This window comes from Epinephelus moara, chromosome 21 (genome assembly GCF_006386435.1).
Source record: "Epinephelus moara isolate mb chromosome 21, YSFRI_EMoa_1.0, whole genome shotgun sequence".
NCBI lineage: Eukaryota > Metazoa > Chordata > Actinopteri > Perciformes > Serranidae > Epinephelus > Epinephelus moara.
In genome coordinates, this window is record NC_065526.1 from 8,470,857 (window position 1) to 8,488,901 (window position 18,045).

The 18,045-nt window shown below is 39.2% G+C and overlaps 1 protein-coding gene and 4 non-coding genes across 5 annotated transcripts; 1 reads left to right on the plus strand and 4 right to left on the minus strand.

Annotated features, from left to right (window-relative positions):
- Positions 1 to 206: 206 nt before the first annotated feature.
- kncn (kinocilin) lies at positions 207 to 10,819 on the minus strand. Its single transcript, XM_050033743.1, has 5 exons — positions 10,522 to 10,819; positions 8,247 to 8,315; positions 5,989 to 6,060; positions 4,962 to 5,055; positions 207 to 416 (listed from the first exon to the last, which is right to left on the minus strand). Exons 1-5 carry the CDS (start codon positions 10,667 to 10,669, stop codon positions 344 to 346), a joined length of 456 nt encoding a protein of 151 aa, XP_049889700.1. The 5' UTR covers positions 10,670 to 10,819; the 3' UTR covers positions 207 to 343.
- A 2,069-nt stretch (positions 10,820 to 12,888) lies between these two features.
- Positions 12,889 to 12,960, minus strand: trnag-ucc (transfer RNA glycine (anticodon UCC)). Its single transcript has one exon. It is a non-coding gene; the product is annotated as a tRNA-Gly (tRNA).
- Positions 12,961 to 13,815: 855 nt separating this feature from the next.
- trnai-aau (transfer RNA isoleucine (anticodon AAU)) lies at positions 13,816 to 13,889 on the minus strand. Its single transcript has one exon. It is a non-coding gene; the product is annotated as a tRNA-Ile (tRNA).
- A 237-nt stretch (positions 13,890 to 14,126) lies between these two features.
- trnaw-cca (transfer RNA tryptophan (anticodon CCA)) lies at positions 14,127 to 14,198 on the plus strand. Its single transcript has one exon. It is a non-coding gene; the product is annotated as a tRNA-Trp (tRNA).
- A 994-nt stretch (positions 14,199 to 15,192) lies between these two features.
- trnap-agg (transfer RNA proline (anticodon AGG)) lies at positions 15,193 to 15,264 on the minus strand. Its single transcript has one exon. It is a non-coding gene; the product is annotated as a tRNA-Pro (tRNA).
- Between the last annotated feature and the right edge of the window lie 2,781 nt (positions 15,265 to 18,045).

Sequence of the window (18,045 nt, forward strand, 5' to 3'; positions counted from 1 at the left end):
CTCATGACGACTGCGAGCAGGGGAACCTGAGCTGAATCTTGTACGAGTCCCATCATCACCTAACGACCATAATCATTTCTTAATTGGCGGCTGAGAACATTGTGAGATGATGAGATGAGCTGCACACAAGTGGGACTACTGGGCTTAATTTGCTTCACTCATTGGCAGGAAGTATGGAAATACCTCTCTGACAATCATCATCTTTGGAGAGGTTTATTAGACCACAGAAGCACAATATCATGAGGTGATCTCAACAAACAGGACGAGGAGAAAGAAACCTAATGAAGAAGATTTAGCAGGGAAGTTGAGCAACATTTGTCAGTGGTCAGGTCATGTGATGACATCATGGCAGGTCTTGATCAGAAGGTAGTTGCTTAAGTTTCCGTAGAGATAAGACGTCTGGCATGTCTGATGTCCTGAAACACACCAGAGCATGACTCACGTAAACAAGGGATGTTGTATTGTGTCTGTCTGTGTGATGAAGCTGAACTAAAACATTAGATTAGAGGCATTGCTTCCTTCGTCATCATCGGTCTTCCCTCAGTTTATGACAGTCTTTACTTCCCTTAAGTCATCCAAAACTGAAGGGGAGACACTACAGGTGAGATTTTGGGCTAATTTGCTTCCATGTGGTCTTTCAGTCGTCCAAAATACACATTTAGGTGTTTGTTTTAGTTCAGATTACTGTATCAGAAATTTATGCAAAAAGCCAGGCTGCTTTCAGCAAAAAATGGCCACACAGGTCGACTGTGCGAGCAGCTCATTACGACATAGACTTACTTTTATTGTAAGGCAGCGCCCTCTACTGGCCATAGTAATTTTTTTGGGAGCAGGAGAGGAAGGGAGGTAACAGGTTTAACAGTACAAAAGGCGACAAAGTCCGTGTAATGTGGTATAAAGATGGGAGAAGTGGTGGATCATGGCGTAAACAAGCATTTGTGGCCCACAGTCGACATGGACTTCTTTTAATTAAAACATAGTGTATGCTAGTATGTGTAGCATATAACACAACATACATTATGTTACATAAGTAATTTAAGTATTTATTTCATGCCAAACTATGATGGTTTTCTAAACCTAACCACCTATTTTTTGCCTGACTCAAACCACTAAGATGTAATAGCGACTGTTTCATAACGTTAAGGAAGTGTTTAAAACTGCGACCGTTTGAACAGTAGCATGTGTCGTTTTGGGAACGATCATATATGTCGTTTTGGAAGTCTGCGTAAACTGAGCTATTCTAGCATTTAGGTATGAGTGTGCAGAGTGACAACTTCAAAGTGCAGATTTGATTGGATAATGCCTCATTCGCATATTTAAACATACATTTTCAGAAAACTTGTCATATAAATAATTAACGTCTTAATGTAAGTAATCATCTGGAGAAGTTTCATGGTGATATTTATTAGTAAAAATGTTTAACCTATTCTATTGTCATATCTTATTTTTTGTGTAAAGATGTATGGAATTTTACAGTACACATCTTTAAAGGCCATTTTCACAAACTGAATTTTTCCTCGTACTCTGAGCCAGAAATCTCCACTTCAGCTGAACTATCAAACGCCAAACTTTCCAGTTTAATTCCTCTGATCTTTGTACAGAAAGGTTTATTCTTATTTCACCCATAGCTGCATTTATAGAACATTTTATTCCTAAAACATGGTGATTTTCTTTTCTTTTTTTATGGCTGTTGTCAGTATTTTCAGATGTATGGAGTGATTAAAGGAGATATCCAAAATTGTTGAGTCCAATATGTCAACAAAATGAAGCATGAATTTTGTACCTGGCTCTATCCAATGTTCATATTTCAGTTCTGCAGTTCTGTAGTGCATATTTAACTATATAGTGTCTCATTTAAAATTTCATTCATTCATTATCTGTAACCACTTATCCTTTTAAGGGTCATGAGGGGGTTGGGGCCTATCCCAGCTGACGTTAGGCGAGAGGCAGGGTACAACCTGGACAGGTCGCCAGACTATCACAGGGCTGACACATAGAGACAGACAACCATCGCACTTAGAGGCAATTTAGAGTCACTAATTAACCTGACCTGCATTGGACTGTGGGAGAAACCCCACACTGACAAGGGGAGAACACGCAAATTCCAAGCAGAAAGGCGCCGGCTGGCGAGTTCCAACCCTGAACCCTCTTGCTGTGAGGCGACAGTGTTAACCACCCGTATGAAATATAGAAAACTCCAAATACAAAGATGTACTGTAAGTAATTAACGGGGGATCAAATGATATTGATTAGTTTAAAGTTTCACCCTGTTCACCTATAGTGTCTCCCCTTGAAATGAGTTTTAACATGACTGTACTGCATAATATGTGTAACGATATGAGCATAACGTATTAAAATGAACCTCAGTGGATGAATCGTTTACTCTTTAAAGAGTGAGAGTGAATCTCAGTGGATTTTTTCCAGTATTGCCAGTTAACATGCTACCTTATGGCTACATGGACCTTAACAGTCTAGATTTAATCATATCAAGCATTGAAAAATGATTATTATACAACAGTTAGTTCCGGCCCTGCAATCTGATTGGTCGAGAGACAGTAAAACCGTGATGATATTGGAGTACAACATCACGGTTATTTCACTGTGTATGTATCACTTCGCATCACAGCTGATTGCAATCAACAATCAAATCAAAACTGACGGTTAGTGTCAGTTAGGTCAGCAGTTGCGTTGTAGGCTAATTAATTCATCCACTGTCAAACAGCCAAAAATATGGATTTATTTCCTAAAATAAGTTTTGAATTGAACTATGAATGGTCATCAGAGGAAGATGAGGGAGAGGAGAAGCTGAATCCATCTGAGCACACATCCAGGTTTGTCAGTGTTTCATCAGCGGAGCTCAATGACTTGGAGAAAAGCAACATACTGTCAGATCAGAAGGCAGAGTCGGCTGTGCCTGTGAAGCGACAGTCCACCATGCAGTCACCACCAGAGACTTATTTCACCGGCTGAACAATTAATGGAAAAGTGCAGATAAATGTGTATAAAGAGTAAGTGCCTTGCACACCATGTCTGCGTTACATAGCAACGGTGACAGCGGAGTCCTGAGGGAACTATTTTTGTTGGCGGAAGACAAATAAAATACTTAAATGATCTATTTTGTCCTCATTTTTCAACATTTCTTAATCAGCTCTATTTTGTCCTCATTTTTCAACATTTCTTAATCAGCCTTGCTTATTTAACTGTTGAACTGTTGTCCTGCGGCCTCGTGCCTACGACCGAATCACAGCCGTGACGATATCACAGTACAACATCACTCCCTCTTGTGTGATATTGCTTAAATGTTCATATATTTCACTCATGGGTTTGAAAAAATGCTTGTTTTTGAAGGAAAAATTGACTGTTTGACAGTGAAAGGGGGTTATAACTTGTAATATTCACCTTTTGAAAGTCTCATTTTCTCCTCTAAGCTGGTTCTACAGGCTACAAAAAAAGCACATGATCTTATGCAAGTTGTGCTGTTGGCTTTTCTACTGACATTTATCTATGATAAATTAACGCATTAGATACAAAAATAATTAGATGAGAGATTTCTGCGTATAGCATGACTTAATCAACACCATGCCTTTTATATTTAGTGATTAGTCATTTGGTCCATGAATCAGTGTCAAAATAATTTAAATCTTTAGCACATCATCACATCTCTTTTTAACGATGGCATTAGAAAGTGTTAACTGATCATACCACAAAAAGAGCAATATGGAATAAGATTAATTAGTCGTCAAATCACGTAGATCAAATCCATATCGACTCATGCCTCATAGTGACGGCCTCAAACCCAAAATTGACTCTCTGAGATGAAAGCTGACGCACATCTGAACAGTGAAGGAGGTCAAATCATTGCACTGCTTTGAAGTCTGCATCTGGCAGGGCGTCGTAATCCAATAACAGTGAAGTAAAAGCATGATTGCATTCCTACTGAACATTATCCTAGAAAATCTCTGTTATGTAGTATGGAAGTTAAAGTGACTTTATGGACTAGAAAATGTGTCACTAAGAGTCTTTGAAGCTTCAGTTAATTAATTTTTGGGCATCTACATGAGACTTTGTGATGCATCCAAAAACACTACCGCAGCAATTGTTGACAGATAACATAGTTTGATTTAAAAAAAAAAACAGTGTGAGAATAGTACAACAATAATCAAGGGCAAATCAATGATGTTGAAAGAGGAACTACTTGATTAAAGTGAGGCAAAGATCTCTGACATGGTTTAAAGAAAACAATGTTGACTCTGCAATAAACAGAAAACAAACAGCAGTTTTCTGACAGACAATTGACAAGGTCGCTAGAAGTTCTTATCAAGCGTTACACATAGTGAACAAATGAACAATGATGGCCTGATCACTGATCTCTTTTTGGATTGCAGCTCAAATATTTGTGAATTCTGCATCAATCGAAAACTGATGTTGGGACTGATGTTGGATGTTTCCAAGAGGCAGCATGTAAATTAAGAATAAAATTAGGCCAAGCGCTGACCCCTGCTGGATCATCAAGAGCTCTGAGGTGGAAAATTTAGCCTCACCAAGACCTGCGCTGAACCTGCCAGAGAGGCAGGACTGAAATCAATAATCTCATGCCCACACAGTGCTTAGGTTGGATATGCAGATCTACAAATCTGGGAAATCATGCAAATCTTCACATATTCGACTCTTTCACTTTGCATAGTTTTGGGCATAATGTGCATGTTTTCTTTTAGAAAGTGTGTCTCATCTTTAAGGGGGTTAAAACACTTTGAGATGAGGGAAACCATATGATCTTGAAGGTTCTTGAAATGACTGCACAGTGAATGTGAACCCGAGCCTCTGGTGTCAGTACACCACCTCTCCCTCCTTCCTTACCTCTCTTGAACTCTAACGTCACACCACTTTCTTGTAAATCACTAATCCACATTAAGTGCACATGAACATAATTCACAGGATATAATAATGGCCATGTACAGTACCCCTCATCTGGATTGGTCTCAGCCATCGGTCCACCGTCCACAAAGGTTCCCATTCGACTCTTACAACGCTCCAAGTTCAGTTGACTCTGAGTCCCTGTCAAGAGCACAGGAGAGCAGATCACAGTGTTTGATAATATTAATACATGTGCTTTCTATGAAAAGAAGAAACAGTGAAGTTCTACATGGAGTTTTAGAAACAAAACAAAAACAGTAGATTTAAAGGATTTCAAAAGTATAACACTGTCACATCTGTGACCTCGGGGACAAACAGTGGCAAACATGAAGGTTTTAAGACTCAATTTAAAAGAACAAAGGGTTGGGCGGACCTCAAGTGTTCAGAAAGTGTGTTCCAGATTTCGGTGGCAGATAACCCAAAGCTGCATGTTTGGCTCTGACCCTGGGGGCGGTGAGCAGGCCTGTCCCAGATGATAAAAGCTCTGAATGGCTCACAAGAGAGCAGCATATCAGACATGTATTTTGGCCCCAAACGATTCAGTGCTTTGTAGGTTAATGTTAATATAATCAAACATGCAGGTCTTCTCTTTGTTTATCTATTTTCATACTTGTATAGTTGGCTGCACTAAAACTGTGTCTTATAATAGAGTTTGTCCTTGATTTTTTTGATAAACTAGCACTTACAGTGTTATGTTAATGCCATTTTAGCCTGTTTCTCTCAGCACAGTGGCTCTCTTTCATCTTTCCCTAATCTCATAATGTTCTCCATCTAGGTCAAGAAAAAGTGGTTATGAAAGAAGAAAGCATTTCGTCTTTATTATTCAGCTGCACCCTGAGATATTACAGATACCAGTGATGCTCTGCAATAAAGAACCGAGACACAGCACCTCTCTCGCTGTTGTTAACGATTAGCTCTCCAGGTGTCAGATTTGCTATCAGCAAACGACAGACATGATCTTGACGGATCACTATCAAGTAGCAAACTGAACAGCATATCTTTGAATGTTATATGATACCTGTGTATGGTTGGCTGCCCTTCTGTTAAAGCATTGTGGCTCACATTCTCACTCACCTTCTCTTCTCAGTGTCTCTACAGGTTGATCAGGAGCAGGATTGGCAGGTGTGGGGTGCACTCTGAAGTTTCCTGAGAAATCAAGATATTTTCAGAGCCATAATTATGTTTTACTTGAAATAGTCTTCAAGTATTTAAATCACATGTCCAAATTAGGGCTGCACAATGTATAGTATTGTAAGTATCCTCATGCAATGGTTTGTATGGTAGCCTACGAATCAGTGCCCCATGAATGACACCATGTACTGTTCCGGTGGCAGTTCAGCGAAGGACCCAAATGCAGATCGACAGACAGTTTGAGTCTTTAACAAAAGGCAAGCTTTAATGAAGCTGGTCGAAAACATCCATTAAAGACAGGCAACTCAAAATCCAAATGAAAGCAGAACAAAAAAACCAAACTGAAAACCAACCCAGAAAAACACAATGAACAGGGATGAATGCAGGATGAACGCAGACGAACTGACAAAGGGAAACACACAGGTATAAATACACAGAAAACTATTTACAAGGACGAGACACAGCTGGAGTAGGAAGACATGGGCAAGAGGAGTGAAACAGGGATTGGCTAACAACACAGGACTAATACAAAACAGGTGTGAAGGGAAGACTCTGGGAACAGGGAAGGACTAACGAGACGGGTGTGACAGAACACAGGCGGGAAAACACACAAAGACAGGAAGTAAAACCAGACACGACACACGAGGAGAGAATCTACAAAATAAAACAGGAAGCAGATTAAACATGAATGAATAACATGAAACAAGGAACACAAACAGAAAACTCAAAACAAAGTTACGTAGTTAATTTAAAACATAGGTCAGGTTTAGGCAAGTAAAGATACTGTGGTTAGGTTTGGGAAAAGTCTCAGGGCTGTCCGGCTCAGTTGAATTGGTGTGCGGGTATTTCTTCTGCCATGCTTTCTAGGTTTGGGAAGAGAAACATGGTGATGATGTACCTTAAAATGACTTAAAGTTCACACGATTCTGAACACCAGATTCCTGGGGGAAGTCCTGTGTTTTGTGACCCATCCACTATATAACGATAACCAGAAGATTCACCATCTCAACAGTGCCTGGGAGCAGTCTGAGTCAGTTGAAAGAGAGGATTAGTGGAAAACTGCTCTTTAAAATGTGACCTTCATTCTTCTTTATTGGTGCCTTTTATGTTCAATTTAATGTTCAATTTGTTCAATAAAAGAAAGCTGGAAACAGTTTGGTTAATTTTATTAATTCAACAAGCAATGTATTGGATTTCAGGAGTGTATTGAAAGCAGCAGAAAGGCAGAGCTGAGTACTTTAATATCTGTTTATTTATGACAGGTTTTATCAGCAGAAGTTCTGTCACACTCCTCAGTGTGTGATACAGACACTTAAGACCACCTTTTGGCATCTCTGTGAGACGCACCAGGCTTTTAACTAATTCCAGCGTAAACCCATCCCCAGTACTATTCAACACTCGGAGCAACTGACATATAAAGAGCGAGGAAGTCCATGTAGGGCGGGTGGATGGGTCAAACACCGACAGACTTTCAGCCAGGAGACTGCTGTTTGTGTCTCACGTGAAACCAAAAGTCAGTGGTGTTTTAACGTTACAATAATTGTCCAAGACATACTTGTGTCACTCATGGCGTATTTACAACAATTTACATACTTATTTTAACCCTATCAGGTAAACCTAACCAGGTCAGGCTGTTCTCACAAACTGTTCATATGTTTTACTACGAAAAGTAATGCAACAAACTTCGTAGTTCATACATATCCCACATATTTCGAAGGCTGCAACCATGTGACCAATGCGCTGACGGGAGCAAACAAGGAAGCAGTAGCAAGCAGTCTTGCAAGTAGGCAGGTTGAGGTAACAAAAATCCGGACTTTCCCCTGGAGTTGCGTGTGTCGGAAACGTGTGAACTTTGAGTCATTTTTTTACGTCCTCACCATGTTTCTTTTCCTAAACCTAACCACAGTAACTTAATGTTAATCACATAACTACTTTAAGGACGTAACGTCATTCGGTGGGTGTTCATTCGTAGGATATCGTATTAACTGCTGTGCATGCATTTTTTGTAGTATAGTATACGGACCGTTCTATAAGAATATGATGACCAGGTAGTTTTGTTACCTAAACCAAATGACATGGGTTGAGAACCAATGGTAATCTTGTTATCACGATATTCAACCATGTGAAATATGATATCACATATTATCCTTATATTGTGCAGCCCTTGTTCAAATAATGAATTAAAATATCAAACAACTTACCAAAGGATGGAAGAATGTGGTTGATGTTGAGCCAGGCTTTTATAAAGGGGTAGATAGATATGAGCAGGCCTGGGAAGCAGATAGCATAATTAATTTGATGAGTGATATAGAATTACTGCTTTTAATGTCCTGATTGCTATTGGTTGAATAACTAAGAAATGAGAACACATTACTGAAACAAAACCAGGAGAGGAGGAAAATACTGTGTATGCAGGCAATAAGAAAAATCTCATTATAGAGGGATATATCTGCTAATCAATCTGCTTATCTCATTCGCCATAGACTGCATGTGAGCCACACCGGAAGTTAGAAAAACTCTCTTCTCTTTTTCTATAGATGTTCCCATACTTGCAGACATCACGACCAACAATAAGGCTGTTTGATGAAACAGCCTTCAGATTATTTTTAGTGTACTGTGTGACGTTTCTTCCTGTTCAACTCAAAGTATAAAGTAATATCTGAACCGGAGGGCTTGTGTGCCTCTCAGTGGCACTCTGCTCCAATTCAACACAGTTATTGATTTCCCTTATAAGCCACAAGAGTTGGCATTAAACCTTGGCAGGTCCTGCGGGTGCCTGTGATGCATGCATGTGCTTAAAATGTCACGAAACTGCAGAAGGAGTGAAAAGAATCTGCCGAGAACACTCCGTTCATACTCATTAGTCAGCCTATGTGTCGGAAGAGGCATCGAGGCACATAAGCCCCAAAACACATAATTAGATGCTACTTAGCTGCACAAGTGCTGCCCGAGTGAGTGTCTCCCTCAAGCTGCTGTGCACAGTTTTGATTTGCCAAATTTTGATACGTGTTAGGAACACAAATTAATTATTGAAAGCTGATCAAATCATCAGTGAGAATACATTGCCCATTAACAATGCATGCTGATGTCGTCCTCAGATCAAAAGCCCTGCCCTTTGCTCTTTAGCTTTCTCACTCTTCTTATCTTGGCGGTGCAACTGCTCAGGCTGTCAGCTGGTTCCAGTTACACTGTTGTATCAAATGATCACATGGTGTGTTTTTCAAGAGTGGTGGATGGAAAATGTCACAGGCCACAGATCTGTGGCTTTAATTAGGGATTTTTATTCTTTTTTTAAACAACAAATACTCCTCAGTCTACCTGTCAGATATAAGCGCTTCTTCCTCAAACCAGACAACCCTCTGAGGATTTTTTTTTTTTTTAAATAAAATGTTTTCTTCCTTATTGTTTGGGGTCTCACACATCCCACACCTATATATATTAAAAATACGAATATTGTTGTTATATATACAATCTTTTATTAATTTTCTTCTGACCTTATTAAACCCAATACGTAGAAAAGTACCTAGTATTTTCCTTTTAACTTAAGCCAGTGTATTTGGTGAAGGTGACAAAATATGGAGATGACTATAAAGCATTGTTACACAGAATAGGGAAACATTTAATATTTTATTAGCTATGCATGAAAAATTATGTAATCCTTTTGTTTTCCAATAATTTAGACATAAAGACATGAAGAGTTAATATTAAAAACAGATAAAAATTTCATTTTAAGCCTCTGAAACCTGGAGTAACGTCACTTTTCTCTGCTTTCAGACTCAAGTATTTAAATGGAATAAACCCCCACAAAAAAACGACATGTTAAAATAATTAAAAACGAAGTTATCTGCTTATGCAAATTAATCTTTCATAGGTGTCACTTTGACATAACTTAAAGTTGTCCTATGCAGGCATTATCGGTTACCGTTTGTTAACAGTATCACCAGAGAAAGTGAAAGTTAACCCATGATTCAATCTCCTTCAGTGTACTGTGTGCACGAATTTCCTAGCTTCCTCTTGGACACCTGCTGCTTACGGTCTTGCACGTGATCAGTACCTTTTTATAAAGTTCACCTGCATGCTGTGCCCAGGAACGTACCGAACCCAGCGAAATAAGGAGAAAATTTAGAAAATATAGAGTCTCTGTAGCCAAACACCTCTAGTGGGTCATAAGTAATGATTGATCTATGCATTGCTTTTAAGGTAAATCCTGCACAATGTGACATGCTTTCTACTAGTTAAAAAGTAAGAAAAGTAATGAAGTATAAAGGTGATAAAAGAATGTTAATTAAGTTTTTAAGATGTTTACACTAACAAATCTTCCATCAGTATTCAGTCACACTGCAGGAAGAGATTAATGTATGAGTTTAGAGGTTCAAAGCAAAAAGCAATCAAGACAACCAATGACTCGTAACAGCAGCTAAATACCTTCCCACAACTGGGTCAGTAGTTCCTAAAAAGTTCCACACACACACTCACCGAGGCCTCCCGCTCCCAGAAAGATCCCTCCTACAGCATCAGCGTCACACTCCCTCGACACCCCAATGATGATGCAGCCCGCCACAATGCTGAGCAAGGCTGAGCCCACCCGAAGCCCATGGTACTCCCCAACGCTGACGGGGTTCATTCAGCAGGTGGAGGCCCCCCACCTGCCCCTCACACACACACTCACACTCACACACACAGTGAGCAGTCTTGACACTGCACTCTGCTTGGGGCCCTCACTGCCACTGGCCACTTCACTGTCATCTGCACGAGCCTCTGCCTTCCTTTTCTTTCACTCTCTCTGACACAGAAACACTTTCTCCGGCAGATCCCTATTCTCCGTAGCTCAAGACGTCTCATGCATCTTTAAAGATGGAGCTCTGGTTTCCATTGACACCGAAAATTAGAAAGCTTAGAGCACTGACTCTTATGACAGCGATACGTGTGCTACAAATCTGATCACAGCCCTCTTCCTACCAGCGCTGGCATCTAGTGTCACGAGCACAGTGAGTGGCTGGAGTGTAATTTAGGAAATATGAACACCAAAACGACAAACAGCTGTGCTACTGTCTTGAACACGTGCAGTGTATCAAGGACTTAAAAGTAAGGGCAAAGCAGCAGAGAGAGACACAGAGAGATGGCAGGATGGAGGGGAGAAAGAAAGAAAGGGCAACAGTTAGAGAGACGGAGTTAGGGTATGTGCTACTTGTGTGATTTGTCTGCGAGCTTGAAGGGAATGTGTAATGAAAGGTTCAGAGAGTCCTCTACGGTGGGGGCCCGAGGCCATCCGCAAAGGCCTGCAGTTGCCATAGGAATAGCATATCCATGGCAACAGAGGGAAAAAGAGGGTAAGCAGGATTAACACCGGTGACTAGGATAACAAATGAACTTAGTGGAGAGAGGAGAAACTGTGACACATTTCCTGTGCAGCAAGTAAACTCCCTCCATCTTTATCTACAGCCACATGTCTCCATCTATTATCAATCAGTGCTGCTGATGTGGTGTGTCTGTGTGTGCGTGAGAGACATACGCCGCATTTGTGACCCTTTAAGCAACACATTGTCACAGGATATTTTTATGTGACAGCACTTGGAGACATGACAAAGAAGAGACAAGTGTTTTTTTACCTTCTCAAAGATTATTAGACTAAGTTTTATATGCCCAAGGAGGTAAAACTATCCAGTGCTTCAAAAGAAAATAGCAAAGATGAGAGAAATGTTTGACGCATAAACAAATTTTAAATGTTTTGTTAATTATTTCGTGACCCGGCTAGATCTATCTTATCTTTCTGAAGAAGTCACGGTGTTGTCAGCTGATGGAATAAAGTCTGAACTGCATATCCAATGGTCCCCCTTTTTTAATTAAGTTATTACACTTGCTATGTTCAACTCCCTTTAGGTATAAGCTATATGAGACCGGAGATGTTATCATCTCGAAGCTAAATTGGTGTTAGGAGAATTTCAGGGCGACTAAAAAGAAGTCTGTGGCCCTGGAACACAATGATATGAGATGGGCATTAAATCCATCCATCTCTAGTGTTCACATAATGAACACTCTAAATCACCACACCTTGAGCTGTAACTGTGGGACGCTGAGCACACTCATTACATGTGAAGCAATAACCACAAATGTTAGTGAATAACATCTCTGAGGTTGCTAGCACTGTGCCCTTTCAGGAAGAGTAAGGTTGGCCCAAACAAATAAACATGTGGATTTACAAAAAATAAAGATAAAAGATAATAATCAACTTAAATAAATGTACATAAAATTAACAAACCTAATAAAATTGCTGTATAATTTTGTTGCAATCTCTGCAAAACTTTGATTATGAAGGATCGAACTTGGCTCCCAAATTTAACTATTCTCGCAGAAATAATTGTATTTTTTCTTTTCAAATTAAGACTATGCCGTGCTATAACAATCATGTAACTGAAAAAACATTAGCAGAGATGATTTATATTTTTCTGTTTTTTATACAATTGTCGTTGATTGCCAACCTCACATTTATTAATATTAAAGGCATTTTCAATTAGCTTTGTGTTGCATTAAAATCTATGCACATGGGATAAGATCAGCTGTATGCAACCTAAAATTGTGCTGACCTATAAGGAGAATGAAAAATGACCAATTAATAACTAGATACATAGATGTATAGATATTTAATAGATATGTAAATAGATAGCATGGGCTAAATAAATGTATTTATATATATATATATATATATATACATATATATATATATCAATACATCAACACTTTATTTTCCTCCTCCACAGGCATATACTAGTTCTTGTGGCTTTATTGGTAATTGTTCTCAAAATGGAAGTGAGCTTCTTAGGGCATTCAAATAGGAAAAATGTATGCGTTGGCCGGGAATCGAACCCGGGTCAACTGCTTGGAAGGCAGCTATGCTAACCACTATACCACCAACGCCTTGTTGCAGCTTGTCGGAACACCCCTAATTCTGTCGAACTCAGACGGTTTGTTCTAGAACAGTTTGTACGTGATGCAGTGTTAGGCGCATTTATATACAAAAAGGCCACATTTTTATTTAAAAACGGAATTTCATGTCGCCGTGCACTACGTTTCCGTCTTCCCGCTGCAAGACCAGCATGCGGAGGACAGCCTAGACACATATTCCGGTGGCTGGCTATCATAAAGTTTGGAGAAAACTGTGGAGTTTTTTTGACAAATGCACTAAACGCAGTATTTTGTGTCGGCTACAGGAAATGCCATACCAAATATCAGACAGTAAAAGCCCAAAATATTACAGGTAATTCCGGGTGTAGTCCACTCTGTGGCGGTGTATACTGTAACTATACCACGGTTGGGGACCGGTGAAACGGCCGACATTGTGTTTGCCCATGGTGGTAGCAGGGTATCTGCTACAGACGCCGAGGTATCTGAAGTACATGCGAAATGAAGTAGTTGATGCTCGGGTGTAAACTGTGCATCATAGAGAGGGACACGTTGTAAGGCAGAACAAAAATGCTGACATTTATCCTAATAAGCATACAGACACAGAGATACAGGTATAAATAAATGTGGGTGAATAAATGTTCTATATTTATTTATGTCGTTAGACACTCACCCTGTTTGTTGTTATGCACCAGTATACCAAAGCAAATACTATGTATATGAAACTTAGAAGGGAATGACCTGGATTCTGAAAACGATTTTAACAATTGATTTGTATAGCGTGATGGATCATATTCCGTTACGTGGGAAAGAAAACCCTAACCCTAAGCCAACATATGATTCCTTTTCAACTCATTTCACAAAACGTAGTGGCCCGTACGGGGATCGAACCCGCGACCTTGGCGTTATTAGCACCACGCTCTAACCAACTGAGCTAACCGGCCTTTGATATACACAAACTGGTCATATTGTAATATTACAGTAAACATAATAGAGTTCATGAACGGTATGTATGAACGGCGACAACAGACTACTAATACTGACCCCCACTTTTCACGGTTTATGTGTAAATCCAGGATACGACAGCACATTTTCGTGTTATGACAATTCTCTCAACAGTTTCTATGAATATTAGTTTTATTGATATGTTTATCTTATGTACGTACAACTACAATGCAACAGACCTCGTGGCGCAACGGTAGCGCGTCTGACTCCAGATCAGAAGGTTGCGTGTTCAAATCACGTCGGGGTCATAACTTTTGATATTTCAATATTCATTTTCTCGTACACACAGTCCTTACTGCCTCTAATGTACCCTCTGTCATCTCACTGAACAGTGAAGACTCAGTCTATTTCCTAGATGTTCTTTAACCCTCACCTCTCCCACATATTTAACACACAGGACCCTGGGGACCCCAAGAATAAACTGCTGCAAAATGTTAACCTATTTCTTCTCTGAAATTCCCTGAACTTTCGGGTAGTTGCAGTAAAATTAGAGTTACAGTTAGTTGACTGTAAATATCATCTAATCTTATGAGCAGCCCAACCCCAACACATCAGTATTTTAAAAAGTGCTAATTAAAAAAAGGATCAGAAAACAATGATAGAAACTAATTATCTGACAAAGTCATGAAAAAGGAATTACAGAATAAAGCACCTATGAGAAATGAAAAAGTATACCTCTGGGGTCTGTGGTAGTCTGGTGATATTAAAACATTTTCTATTTTTATTACAGCATGTTCCCATTAGCTGTCATGCTTTTTATTAAGAAGCCATTTTCTTAAATTAACATCATTTCCTTTTTAACACTGACAGTGTACTCTCTTTGTTAAACTATCTTAAATGTTAATCTTTTGGACTGTTGCTTTTACTTCACAAAGTTTTACTGTGTTGCATATTGTATTTTTATTTCTATATGTCAAGCACAAAAGTGGAGGCGGCAACAAGGTTATTCACTGCTCAGTGTAGAGAAATGTTGAGTATGTGACAAATAAAAACCTTGAGACCTTAAATTATACCAGCACTTATACCCCCAAAAATAAACCCGAGGGCAGTAATATTATTCACAAGTGTCATGGGAATAAGAAAGCGTGAAATTCTTCACTTGGCGCTTTAGACACTGACCTGAGGGACGGTGCCAGTTCATATCTCAACACTGTGGGACTGACTGAGGTTAAACGACATAGAGAGCTAAAGATGAAGGACAAATGTACAATTAACAAGATTGACACCACTATTAAAAAAGCAGGGCTCGTCCGGGATTTGAACCCGGGACCTCTCGCACCCTAAGCGAGAATCATACCCCTAGACCAACGAGCCGACATGCAAATCATCCATAAAGTACACTTGACAAAACTCCCAACTGTACGAGTCACTTATTTCCTAACAGATTTTAATTAATTTACAGCTCTCGTATTTCAAAGTAGCCTCGGACACAGAAGACAAACCAATGTCACCATGCAGCCACAGCAGTTTCACAACAAGGTGGACTGCCTGAACATTATCACCTCACATTACTAACGTTACAACAGTGACAAACATTAACGTTGTATTTTAATTTGCACCACTTAGAAAACAACCACAGCCATTTTTTTTTTCATACAGTCCGTGCCTTGTGCCTCCTCCTTCTTTCAGACTGGTTTTAAAAAAATCCAATTAGTGAAATACCATTAACTTATGTTTTAATAAATGACTGTAACGTTATATCTTTGTTATATAGGTTTTTTTATACAGTCTATGGTTTTTACTATCAACGGTTAAAGTCACCACAAGCTAATGTAAAGTAACTTTGAACTTGCAGTCGTTTCAGTCGCAAAACTTCCCTGTTATAATTTGTTTTGCGTGTTTAATTAACGTTTGTTTGAAATGTACATTGTGTTTGTTGTACATTTAAAGATAAGAGTCTAATTAACGTTTCCCCTCAATTAACAGTCCCTAAGAAGTTCACTTTCACACCGGACACTGTTAGCTAACGTTAATTGTTAGCATGTTAGCTAGCTAGCAACACTCGTAACGGAGATGGTAAACATGACGTAATGTATTTATTATTAGCTAACTGATTGTACAGTGGTTGTAGCTGTTAGCAAACTCACTTACCTGTGTCCAAAACATTAGTTTATTCCGTAGGGTCGAGTTGTGATGAAGCCATGGCCAGTTGATGTGCAGAGCGGACCGGCGCGCCCATTAGCTGGCTAACGTCAATTTAACGGGTTTGAGCCTCAGCTAGCTCCGTAGTCACACTGGTATTGGTATGGTGGTGTGGCCATAGTTTTGGCTGCGTCTTTTCCGGATCAACCTGTTAAAGGGCCTCAGAGCAGAAATTTGCCTTTGGGCTTCTCACCCCCAGCTCTGTCTAACAATATATTTGCATTGTGGCTGCAGTCACACCATCTACACTTCTCTGTGCAGTAGGCTACACCACCACCTCCATGTTCCCATTGAGGGGAGCACACAACAGACTATGCATTGTAGCTTCACTATTTGACTAGTAAAAAACTAGTAGCCTATTCCTGTGAGAATAATTCTGATGAGAAATAGCAGTGTGCACATCTCCAAAAATATTAGACAGTGTCAAAAAGCTGCACAGTTCTGGAGAAGATCAGAAAACAGATAGAACAGTGGCCATAGTGAACTTTAATTATTTAATCATCAGCTCAAACCCATCTGTGTCAGTTCGTTTCTGCTCATATTAAATGAGTGAAGCTCACTATGGCTGGTTGTGTTTTATCTGTTTTTGGGAATAAAACTACCACGCTCCACGTTAACTGTGTATGACTGAGGTTATGGGAATTTCAGCACATTTTTTAAGGAATATGGAAAATGTGAGCACAATATAAATGATAAAAGTGTTAGATTTTGTCATGAAATAAGCTAATAATGCAGGACCCACCTTAGCTGATATTGTACTGTGGTGCACAGTCAAATTTGCAAGTTTTTGAAGCAAAGAATGCACCCAACATAAAGCCAGATATAGCCAACCAATGATTATGATTTTTATCTCTTACCCCATTCTTTTACCTGTCAAACTGGTAGAGTATAGACACACACACACACACACACACACACACACACGACAGCCAACACAAATTTGTCCCCTTATTCCCTGACAGTGCTTAATTTACTGGCCTGTTTTGTATTGTCTTGCAATAAAAAAAAAAAAATCATCTTTAACTGTTTATTGTGCATTTCTCGTCTCTTTTTTGGCAAATGAATTACACTCCTAATACATTTCTACAGTAGGGAGTAAGAGAGAGAGTCTGCAAGCGTACAAAAAGAGCAATTACACTTAATGGATAGTGAATAAGCAACCAGATGGATTTGGGTAGGGAGACAAAGCAAGAATGGAAACAAACAGAAATTATTTATGAAGAGCTGGAGTAATTACCTGACATTATCACGTGTGTATTATTTACATATCTATATTTTATTTTTAAATATTAGCCTACCTTGTTGTCAATACGGGTTCATTGTAAAACCCTTATTTTCCTATTCCTGCATCAGGGACAGTGTTTGGGTAAAAGCAATGGAACTGTAAATAATTCTATCATTTGCTGAAATTAGAAAAAAAGGATAGCACAAGACATCATAAAGCCTATTTTCTATTTTTTTCTCCCTTGTATGTGTTTTTTAAAATACTAACTTTAGTGTATTATTGACCTTTGAGTGAATCAGTAAATAAAGCAGCCCAGTCTGAGCATTTTCCAGTTCACCTGTATAAATACAGGTCTGTCATAAAGTCCTTATTGCAGTAATATATAGCCTAGTTATTATTATATAAACTTTAAAAGCACATTCGAGGGGGTGTGTATGAGAGGCTTACATTACATTACATTGTGTACATTGGCTTCTTGGGGGGGTGGGTGAGTTTGGCACATAAGGCCTGTCCCTTCCTGAATACTTTTGATGTTTAGAAACAAATACATGCTCCTTTTAAACGTATTTTTGTGAGACATCGTTGATATGACTGAATTCACTGTGCACAGCAGACTCATATAACATAAGAGTTGAAATTACAGTGGTAATAATAACTTAGTTGTTTTTGAATACGCACCAGTCAGCAAATCTGTCCACGGCATACGGGTTTTATCAGCTGTCATGTGA